The sequence below is a fragment of the Brienomyrus brachyistius genome, chromosome 19 (genome assembly GCF_023856365.1).
Source record: "Brienomyrus brachyistius isolate T26 chromosome 19, BBRACH_0.4, whole genome shotgun sequence".
NCBI classification, from domain to species: domain Eukaryota; kingdom Metazoa; phylum Chordata; class Actinopteri; order Osteoglossiformes; family Mormyridae; genus Brienomyrus; species Brienomyrus brachyistius.
The window spans coordinates 15,263,765-15,275,846 of NC_064551.1; the positions used below are offsets into that span (position 1 = coordinate 15,263,765).

General features: G+C 42.5%; 1 protein-coding gene across 1 annotated transcript; it reads right to left on the reverse strand.

Annotated features, from left to right (window-relative positions):
* Nucleotides 1–1,939: 1,939 nt before the first annotated feature.
* On the reverse strand, nucleotides 1,940–10,146 carry LOC125714562 (serine/threonine-protein kinase VRK1-like). Its single transcript, XM_048985286.1, has 13 exons — nucleotides 10,007–10,146; nucleotides 9,317–9,477; nucleotides 8,742–8,797; nucleotides 8,509–8,578; nucleotides 7,839–7,926; nucleotides 7,534–7,642; nucleotides 7,168–7,260; nucleotides 6,652–6,784; nucleotides 6,300–6,408; nucleotides 5,838–5,914; nucleotides 3,507–3,679; nucleotides 2,960–3,083; nucleotides 1,940–2,872 (listed from the first exon to the last, which is right to left on the reverse strand). The coding sequence occupies exons 2-13, from the start codon at nucleotides 9,468–9,470 to the stop codon at nucleotides 2,754–2,756; spliced, it is 1,305 nt and encodes a 434-aa protein (XP_048841243.1). The 5' UTR covers nucleotides 9,471–9,477; nucleotides 10,007–10,146; the 3' UTR covers nucleotides 1,940–2,753.
* Nucleotides 10,147–12,082: the final 1,936 nt, after the last annotated feature.

The window sequence follows — 12,082 nt, forward strand, 5'->3', positions numbered from 1 at the left end:
ACGGGAATTTAACAGAGGGTGGTATCTAGCCCAGAGGAATAAAACTCCACGCCTACGTCCAGGAGTTTTGTCTGCTCTAATTTCATGACTGGCAGTGTGATCATGTCACAGCTGGGCCCTTGAGCAAGGCCCTTAACCGTTCCTTATGTCCAGGGATGCACTTCTATGTTACTATGGACAAAAGCATATGCTACATAAATATAAATGTAAACTGCCCAGAAAAAGGACATTGTACTATTTATAAATGCTAAATATGGAATAAATTATATCACTGTTACATAATTTACACATAATACAATACGTTGAAGAAGATTCTGGCAACAGGTCATCCTTGTCAGGGGCCTGATTAAACCCCCCCCCCCCCCACACCCTAATTTTGCTCTGTGTTTCACCATCTGTTATATCACCACCCTCATTAATGCAGTTTATTTTTTTTGCACACGTGATGTCAACACAGCTCATAAGGCCAGCTGGAGGCTGCCCACTCCAGCCCAGGACACAGATGAGTACGAGGCAAGGACCTCTAATCTCAGCCCCCCCCCCCCCCCCCCCCAGCACCGCATCTGGATTGCGACGCGCCTCGGAAAATTGCAGGTAGCGGCTGCACGAAGCGACTCCTTGTTGAGCGCCGCCCCCCTGCCGCGACAATAAACGCTTGTCCAGTTTTGTTCACAGCTGTGGCTGCAGATTAGAAACAGCAGGACAACGGGGGAAATGCGAACACAATACCGATAAGAGTGCGCGTTCCCGGCAGCCGCTCATCCGATATTTACACACAAACACACTCATAGACGTGCGAGAGCTGAAAAAAAGAGATGTATATCTTTTACCTAAACTATGGGGGAAAGGTGAGTTTGAAAGGCTATACATCTGGTGGAGTTTCTCTCCACCACCCCCCAGACATTTGAGAAAGTCAGAAGTAAATGGAAAAATGAGAAGAAAAAATGATAAAGGACCTAGAATTACTGTCACGGCAGAAATGGCTGATAGCCCGAAAGTCCCGAGTGAAAGGTATACATTAGCCATATTCCAAGCACAGCGACTTGACAAAGACGTGCATATATCAGGAGTAATTAGGTCTGTAAAATGCCCCTGAAAGATTGGATGTAAATTGAAAGCTATTTTGTCCTAAGCTGCCTTAGCACTGACATCGGTTCAGCCCTTAAACCTTTAAGGATTTAAACTCTCTGGAGAGAACAATTACTTTCAATTACAATCTGCTCTATAGGGCTGACTGCTGCTACCCCATTAAACTGGCAATGGCAGTGTTTGTTGTTCCATTAGTAATGTCAATGTTAATTGCATTAATGGAACTGATTTTACTCTAACGTGCCATCGACAAGGAAAAAGCCAGCTAGAGCACTACAGGGAATATGCAGGAAAGGCAAAGGCGCTATAATACAGATTTCACACCACTGTGTCCTGTTAACTTCGCATACATTTTGTGAACTATTAGCGAAGCTGCATGTTTAAAAGGCAGACAAGACCTACAGATATTTGTAGCAGTTAAGTGAGAAGAAAGTTTTTATTTGTGCAAGGAACAAATCAGTTGAAATTAATCTAAAACTGCTATTAGTTTATTATACCTAACAAGTTTTATAAGAAATAAATGCTGGACATTACTTTTTAAATTCTTATTTAAACTACATTAGAATGTAATCACACAGCCAAGCCAGAGATCGGTGAAAAAAGATCAAGGGTGATCCTATCTTGGTAGAATGTTGCATTGCTGCTAAGATGAATTAGGCCTGGATTCTCCTGTCCCCCCCCCCCCCCCCCCCGCGTCAGGAGCCCCGTCATGTGAATCATACCACAATGGACATAGATACTGAAATACATTCAGAACAAATGTTTACAGCAGAGCACTGGCAAGTTTCTTATTGAAAGTAAGAAAATTTCATTCTATGCTAGATCTGCCGATCATAAACCAAAGCAGGTATTAAAAAGAATGTTATTTTTATTCCAAAGGAAACATTCAAATGAAATATACAACTTCAATAAACGGACCAGACTTATCAACCAAAACACATAGAACTAGTACTCAGACCTCACCACCACAGTGTATGAATGGGGGGGGGGGACTCTGTTAATCAGAAAACACCTTTTTTGAGGCTGGATTTGGAAACCATAGCAATGGGATTGTCTGGCTGTGCTATATACACCACAGCTCTCATTCCCGAACAAGGACTCATGGCAGGCAGAGTGTGCCATCTAATGTAAGCGACAAACAGTGACAAGAGTCACTAACAGTCAGTACTGTTAATCAGCCCTGATAAACCAGAACACAAACCATCTGTTAATATCAGCAGGAAAGCTGAAACATTTTCCAATAAATTTGATGTTATAGCTCTATAAAGTATATGAAGGGTTAAAATAATTGCTCATGTGACTGGCAAGGAAGTGCTGCGTTTAGCTTCAAATCCAGCACTGCACATATTACGCGGCACAAAACCCAGTTATCGAGTGCTTTCACATGAGAAAGTAAAGGCACACGTGGCAGAGGAATGAGAGGGGAACACAGAACGCATAGGGGTGGGGGAGACACGGTGCAAGCATCCGCTCATCGCGGGGATCTTAAAACCAGTGTGAAGCAACCAAATAAAAACGTTAATAAAGACAGAGGAACGTGGGTAGGGGTAAGAACCTATAGCAACGGCACTTCAGTCCCAAACCAGGGTGGATTAAGAGATCGCTAGGGAAAAGCAAGCAGGCCAAAGGCTCTCCAATGTTTAGGGCTGACAGCCAAGAGCAGCTCAGGCAGTCTTCTTGGGTCTGCCTCGGCCCCTCTTCACGTTCGCTGGGCCGGGGGACGTCTGGGTGCCCATCTCCACCAGTTTCTTCTTCGGGGTGGCCTTCTTCACGCCGTTGACCTCTGCCACGGATACACACAGTCATATGAGATTACGCTGCCCGAACGAAAAGCTGGGCCTTATCACTCCACCAATGAACAGTGCCTCACCTTTCCCCTTTATCCGGGCCACCTTCTTGCTGGGGATTCTATCTGGTTCAGGCTCAGACTCAGACTCGGGCTCAGGCTCAGGCTTCACCTTTTCCTCTGCCCTTTTCCTTTTTGTCGGTGCTTTCTGCAATTGACACAAAATCAATGAGGACGGGGGGGGCACATAGGAGTACACACTGAGCTGCCTCAGCATGCGACAAACAGGAGTGAGACTGAAGGCACTCCTTTCTGATTCAATTTAAACCTTACAAACTATCAGCCAGCCACACCTTGCATGGACCTTATTCTTGCAGGCTCACAACGCGACAAACACATGATGACACAATCCCACACTCCCAAGATTTTATGAGTCGTTCATCAATACCCGACTGCGGCAGAAAAGGCTGAGGCAAAACTTCTCAAATTAACCATATGAAAACATACATGACATTATGAGACATCAGTTGGAAATGCCAACGCTTTCTTCCAAATGACAGCTAAGGAAATGGCACGGTAAACCCATCTGCAGAACGCAAGCTACACCCTTCCAGTAGTGCGGAGCTGAGACCTTGACAGGAGCCCGGCTGGGTTTGGCGTCCACTGAAGCGAAGTCCAGCTTGTCGTCGTCAGAAGCCCCAATGGACTTGAGCCCTCCCTGCAGGATGCTACGGAACTTCTGGTAGTTTGGTTTGTCTGTGTAGTCGAGAGACTTCACCTCCTCCATGAACTTCACCATCTCATCTGACAGGGAGCAAAGCAAGCAAAGAACTCATCACAGGTATCTCGTGTGACCCAGAGCACTGGCTGAGCCCCCTGACTGTTTAAATTTACCAAATTAAATTACAACTTTGTAATTAAATCAAATGCAATCACAAACATTCTGTAAAATCAAACACTGGGGGAATGTGTGTGCGTGTAGCAACTGAATTTTATAAAAATCTGTGAATGCAATCAAAAAACTAAAAACGGCAAAAGTTCTGTGTTTTGTTTAGTTACTTATGATTAAGTTTAGGGCTGAGTAGGGATTATGCTTGACATGTTTAGATATAGGACTATGCCCATATAAATAAATGGTAAGTCTCCGCCAAGATATAGATACCGAATACGTGTGTGTGCGCGTGTGTGTACAAGCACTGGATCCATTCATAATTATCTAGTAGTACACCATTCCTTTGTATCACCTCCACCTAGATAAACAAAAAACCTGACACACTCAGAAGAGATAACCTCCACAAACCATATAAGCCACATCACTAACAATGGCAACCTTTCAGAATTGATGATGCGAGTTCTGGTTCACGTACACCCAACCTGAAGAGCTGGGGAACAGCAACATTTTAAAACAGCACTCTGATTTAATGCAAAAACAAACTGAGAGTTAATAAAAGAAAAATCCGGAACCAGGAACGCTACATTAGCTTCTCAAAAGCAACCTCTCCGACACTGGCAGGGAGATCGCGAACATTAATTAAATCCCGCTCCCCACTTTAACACAAATGAAAACGTATAAAAGTCTGGCAAACTAGAAAAAAAATGGTTTAAGTGAAAAGTTTTGTGCAAAATTAACAGTGTTAATGAATTATCACTCATTATCCTTCAATCAACAGGTTTGTGCTAATTGCAGAAAGAACAGGCTTTGTGCTTGAGGTGCGCGTCAGTTCAAGTGCCTCTCAGGCCGAAAGCATGCTGAATGCAGTGCCTTTTCACAGCCGCAGGTGTTTTCAACAGCCTTGCGTGTCCGCTTGGTTCTGCCGTGTCTGTGGGGACGGACTCGACAAAGCATTTTTTATTACAAAAGACCTGGTGCAGCGAGCCTAATCTGGTGTTATAACAAAAAAGGAAAGGGTTCAAGTACTACTTTAACTATTACTATTAATTTAGCTCTCTTACTCATTAGATAATATTTATAGGTATTGCACACAATGAGTGTGCAATCTTTAAGAATGCCTTTAATTCACAATACAATGTGTTTCCTAGCAAGCAAGTGCACAAGGACCGCTGCATAGCTCAGTGGGTTGAGTATGACCCCGCTGAACCCCAGAGAACCCGCTGGTCACGGGTTCAAAGCTGACTTAGAACCACATCTGTTTTAAGGGGCCGGCGTGTGGCTTGGTGTGCTAAGCCACTGCGCCCCTGATCAGAAGGTCGTCGGTTCAAGCCCATCTGTGGCTCCTGGAGCAGGGCCCCTAACCCCCAGCTCCTTGGGAGCCGCTACCAGAGAGCAAGTTGGGGGAAGCATAAAGACAATTTCCCCACTGAGAGCAATGAAGTATCATTTATTATAAAGGGAACTAAATGCAGCCACTGATCATTAAAAAAAAAGTTTAAGCTGAAGTGCAGACATGGCACAAAAGACTACCATAAAAACTTGTGAGTGTTTGGAGCAAAATAGTCTGTCCCATTTAACCAACACTGTTCCACAGGATTATCCCTGCTTTTAAGAATGGATAGTTTCAGGTCTAGCTATAACATGTGTGCCAATGTCAGGTATGCTGGGGTAGCTACATCATAGAAAAAGCATGGTTTAAACCAACTGCATATTCCATAATACCGAAGAAGTGTACTGTTTTAAAAAAATACTACGACTAGGTACAAAGAAAGTTACTCAGTTGTTCTCACATTATAAACAATTCTCAGAGTGCAGTTGTTATCTGATCAGGGTTATTTAGCGTTTGGAACCGAGATGGTTAAATGCATGCATTTACACAAATTTAACTCCTGTTAGAGGTAGGAAGGATTGGTAAAGACCTTTACTAATTTAGATTTTTTTAAGGAGATATTTATAGCCAGACAAAGCCATGGATCCACACAGGGGGATGCTGATGGAATGCAGAACACCCCGATTGCACACGCGCGCACACGCGTGCACACTTGACACGTGAGGCTGCATTAATCTCACCTGGCACACCGTCAGACGGGAAGCACTTTGACATCAGCTCTCTGATGTTGTCTCTGCACCTGATAGGAATTTCAGGAGTCAATAATCTCCAGACGAACTTTCTCAAGACACTGAACATCAAACGACCTCGGTGGTTCACGCCCTCCTGCCCGTGATTATTCAGAGTGCACAAGACAGACAGAGGTATTGTTTGGGGGGGGGGGGGGGGGGGGGGGGGAGCAGTCTGACAGGCCATGCGTAGGAGTCACACAAAGTACCTCGGAAAATGAGAAGCATTCAAACAACAACAACGGAGAAGCAATGGCTAAGCATGCAGGTTCAGACAGGGGCACGGATGCTATATCATCTGAAGAGTTATGGATATCAATCTGTCCATACAGAACAGGCAAGGTGGTAATTAAGGGCTGGGCTTGTGACCCCGGGGCTGCATTATAATGAGAACAACTCACTTCATTTTGGAATTCTGAAACGTAGAGGGGGTCCTTAAGATTGTCTTCCCATGGGAGACGTCCACAGAGCCACTGCAACATGCAGTATGCCAGGATCTCCAGGTCACCTCTCCGGGAGGGGGCTACAAGGACACGCTGGGAGGTGCTTAACTGGCCCAGTGTGCACATGCTAGCCATAAAACACAAGGTGCTAGGCACGCCAAAACAGCAGGAAGATAAACGATAACAAAGAAAAACAATTACAGTTTCAACAAGGGTTTTAATGAACCATTACACAATTCCCAACATTTTATACAAACACACATGCATTAAAACTGTCAGTTAATAACTGTATAGTCAGGAAAACGTATGAAAGCATGACTTACACGCTCCATTGTGTGCGTCGATACTGGTGAATTCAATGGTCCCATCATGACACCTTTTTGGATCTGCCTTGTACTCCTTTGGGACGCCTTCAGGAGAGTATCTGTAGGCCAGCCCGTAATCCACCAAGTAAACCTTACAGTGCATAAAAGAGAAGGAAAATGAGGGAGAGGGACACATACTAGCTTTCATGCCTCCTCTGACAACAGCCAGAACAAATGAACCCAGACAGGGTAGAGGGCAAAGGTATTAATAAAATAAATGTCATTTACAAACTGTAATTCAAAAGCAGATGATTAACAATATACTCCATCTCGATGGCACATTAGCTTCAAATACCACACCGAGCACAATCTTTATCACTTTTTAAGGGAAAGGGCAAAATAAATAAACAATTGTATATATACTATATTTGACATACTGCATCTATTTACCAATAATATAAAAAAAGTAACTTTAAATTTCAAAATATAAAAGTTCAGCTGTTAGGAGTTTCATTTACTGTCATTTAGCCTGACCTGGTTGGGGTTCTTGTGGGCAACAAGTAGATTGGAGGCTTTGATGTCGGCGTGCACATACTCATGTTCATGAATGTATTCAAGAATATCAATCTGGAGAAGAGAGCGGAAAACTTTACACGCCAGCACCTCCAAAGGCCTCCTAATATGATTCGAAAATAGGTGCGCACACACACTACATACAGAAATATACATGCATGTGCATACAAAAACATTTCAAATATACATACATGCATGCACATACAAATGAACAGACTAGACATTTCTTTATTCCTAACATGGCTCTCAAACAAACTATGAGAGAGGGCAATCTCTCAGAATGTGCCATACATATAGAACTACAGACCCCAACCCTCTCCTACTCACAAGCCTCAGTCCAAGCTGCAGAACCAGCTTCCTTGGGAACTTCTTGCCTCTCTCTTCAAAGATTTTCTGAAGATCCAATCCGAAGCGATCCATAACCATGAACCGATAACTGGGGGAAGCATGTTGAGTGACAATTAAAGACATTAACTGTCTTTGATCAGTCTGCTCTACATTTGTACATGTATACTTTGGTAAATTCCCATAATATTCACAACAGCAGCTTTTCAGGGTTGGACTCTATATATTACACCCCCAATCTATCAAGCTAAATCGTACTACTACTTCTCAATAAGCCAAAAATTAACCTCTTCGTTCCCTTCTTGTGAAGGCCTGATCCCCAGTATCTGGGCACTCCTAAGTACTTCAGCTTGTGAGCCTTCATCCACCCCTGAACTAAAACAAAGACGAAAAAACTCATTTACATCTCACATTAAAGTACAGCTCGCCAACTCAATGAAAAGAATCATTTCAATTACCTGAATTAACATGAGGACACATTTTATTGCACACTGAGGACCCCGACACACTTAAACCGTTTGACAAACTAACAATAAATAAAGCTTCAGATCGAGGTACTCATATTAAACAAATTATGCAAAATAAACTTGGTGAAATGCGTTGGTGTCCAACGTAATAAGCAAATCCCACAGAGGCAACACTGCAATTGGCTGTGAGCAAAGCTACTGGTGGAACAAAATGTTTGCAAACATTACAGTTCTAATGAATAAAATATGAACATCCCTTGGCAATATAACATTTAATTGCCAAGGGAGACAGAAATTGGGATTTTAATATCTGAAAAGCAGAACTTCGACAGTGAGTCTCACAGGACAGCCAAGGGTGCCTAGCTACAGCGGGATTGCAGCTGAGGAGCACCAGCCTAAGGACAGCCAGCTATTCACATTTTATAACAGACGTTTTCTTCTCAGTGCAGTTCTGCAGTCCAAGTCAGTGACGGAGGACTAGTGGGCTTACTTAGTTCAGGCTTGGCAGCACGCATGTAGAACTTCAGCTCCGAGAAGAGTGGCCCATTTTCACTAGGTTCCTGTTCACAGCAAACAGCAATGATTTGGGAATCTGACAACTTGAGACTGGACACTTCCAAGATATTAGTGAAACTAAAAGCCAGTTTCCTTACTCTCAACTTGGTTTACGTCATAAAATAACAAAACTCTGGTAGGTGTACGTAAAAATGAATGCCGCCTTACCACTTTGATAACGTAAGAAGCGTCCGCGCCAACGACTTTGACATCACCTTCACCAGCTAAGAAATAAGACAGGTGTTTATTAATCTGATTCCAGTGCAAACAAAAACTTCCACATTTCTTTACGATTCACTGAGTCTGGGGGTTTCCTACACTGGTCCTGGTGTGCTGCAGCATTCACAGGTTCTCAGTCTACTAGTGCACAGATACTGATTGTCGTCAGGCTTTGTGATCCTAAGCCAATACCAAATTGGACACCACTAAAGATTTTGGGCCCCAAGAAAGCATATCATATTGCACCACCAACCCAAACCAATGATATTGAAAATGAACGCAAAATATTATTTTAAGAACACAATATATAATACACAATAGGAGGCGTCATATATATATATATATATAAATAAATACACACATTTTTTTATTATTATTATTTATTTTTTGTGTGTGTGTGTACTCTACGACCCACCAGAACCAGGTTAATGACCATCACATCAAGAGCAATACTTCGCCTAAAGTCTCTGTCAGGAAACCTTTCCAAAAATGTAATGGTGAAACCGCGATGAGGCTCCCCTTACCCAAGTAGAGCAGGCCAAAGCCACCTTGACCTACGGGGGTACCAAGCTTCCAGGACTTCTTCACCGTGTCAGTCAGGATCTCCCCCGCAGGAAAGCATTCCGCCAGGGCTCTCTTCGCTGGAGCTTTTCTCTTTGGCGCAGCCTTTGGGGCCATGATGTTGCTGAAGAGGAGAGGATGGTTATTCAACAACTTCAACTTTTAAATATTCCTTATTCATTCATTCTTATAATACAAATGACAATAAACAAGGCAACCCGCGATTCCGGATGAAGACGTTTCTGAATTAATCGCTGATGTCCGCTTTATTGTCAATTGGTAGTCTGCAGAAATAAACCACTTATTTATATGAGCACACTGTGCAACGTATATTTTTCCATAATTCATTTCCGGATTTAGCTACAAGACATTCTCTGCTTCGTGGCTAGCTAACAAGAAAAAGACAACCGTAAGTTTCATTTACTATGGAATTTGTCATTATTATTTTCTTATTAGCACCCTGTCAGTCCAGCTAACTCGCTCGAGCTAGCTAGTGGCGGAGCGTGCGGCCTAGACAGACCAGAAGTTGCAAGCTAACAACCGTCTAAACGCCTACTAATTTTGTATGTCCGGATATCCCGAACTACACGGTGATCGTTTCTGTTTTACTGCGTCTGGTTTGGTCTAGTTTACAATGAAAAGCAGAAGTATACCTCACTATTACAGGTACACGAACGGAAATATAACTCGTTTTCTTAAAGTTATTCCCGATGAGCTGGTCACTCGAATATTCCCGCACTCTCCCCCGACCAGGAACTCTAGTTCAACAGCCAAAGATACTGGTGCAGCTGATTGGTCGATCATTCTGGGTGAACTTCCGGTTGCCTTGTTTTTCTGGTATTTGTAGTCCTGAAGCAAAAGGTATAGACTGTGAGAAAGTAAGTGTAGCTTACGAGACTTTATTACGATAAACAATGTTTTGTTTGAAAATTGTCCCTTTTATCTTGGTTTGTTTCATGCTTATCGTTACCTTAGCTTGTGGAATTAGGTTTATTTTCTTCTCGAATAACTCAGAGCTCGTGAAAGCGTACAAGCAGCTTTCGTTTGCTCGTGTGATACGACATCAAGGTGTAATAGAAAAATACAATGGTCAAACAGCTCTGCAAGAAAGGAAAATGAAACCCAAACTCGTTTTGTGAAAAAATCTCGTTTAGCGGTTTGAAAATGGCTTATTGACTACTTATAGATGTTGTCAATAATCATCAAATTCACGTTATTATATGAAGAGATGGTACAGACCCAGAGATAAGAGGAACTATATAAAATATGCTACTCCGCGCTCAGTTAAGGTAAATGTCAGTAATTGACACTCAAATACGACCCCATTCTGCATGTCCTGAGTCATAAAATAGGTTACTTTTCAGATTTTCTGTTCGTCGTTACTGTATTATTTTGTACTTAAAAATAAAAGATAGCAAGGAATGATGACTAAACTTAAAAACCTGAACCCCTGAAAGCTGGTTTTTGACCATGAGGAAAGAATGTACTGCTATTCCCTCGCCCTTCTCTCGCCCTGTTTACACGCGATCGGCACACTTCATAGAATATTTTAGATAGTGACACTACACCCTTAGGGACACTTAATAGAGAAGAGTTGCGTCTTCATTTTAATGATTATTATATGATGCATACAAGATCCTCGGAAGTCCCCACTGTGAATTTCCCAGGCCTATTTAGTAAAGTGAGACCTCTCAAATACGATGTAGTTTACGCCTCCTTGGCTTCACTTTCTTTTATCTGACTATTTGATATTGAAATATTGGATTTCACATGCCCAGAGGAAGTGGAAGCTTATGAATAATTCCTGGTGTATCCTGTATCAACCATAAGAAAACAGTGTAAAACAGGAAAGCGGACATTCATTTGCATCATCAAGCTGTGTCCTCAGAGTCCCAGCCTGAAAATACTTCGGAAAAAGTTGAATATGAAAACTCAATAGGACCGAGAAAAGTAAAAATATGCACCATTGATCATACTTTGTTTAGTGTGTCTATACACAGAGGTTAGTGATTTGCCCCTATGGAGGTGATCATTGTGCACATTGGATGCTGATGACAATCCCAACATCCACGATCATACACCATAATGACATCCCATCCCTTATTGCTTATCTAGTGGGGTGGGTTGGGATGAAGAGGGGGAAGTCAGCCCTTCGCAGGGCACACACACTCATACACAGTATGCCTTTTAGAGATATCAAATACATATTATTGAATTGCAGGTGGAAACTCATGCACCTGTGGGAAAACATGCAGATGACATGCAAACTCTGCATAGACAGGTAACAGTTATTCTTACTGAGCTGATGAGCCACCCCATATTTATATTATCATTTTGCATATTGCATAATCCCTGTGACCCTAACAAGGATTTGCATTTGGAAGATGGATGGATGATACAGTATATGATAATCATATAACATTACGATCAGGAATCCACATAACTGGTACGCAAGTTTAATGGGATACGCTCGGCAATTTCTTCTCGTGAGACTGCAAATGCACATAAACTAAGGATGCAATTAAGCTGTTACGCCGAGACGTTGCTGCGTATATCCCTTTATATGTTGAAATGCGTACTTGTGCTCCATTTACGCGTATCCTTGATTGTGATCTTTGCTATCGTGCATTTTACATTAATTTACTTAGCAAAAGCTTTTGCTCAAAGTCACTTACTAGTGCAGATCAAAGAGCAAGGTCGGGTTGAGTCCCTGAAGCATATTGCGTTTC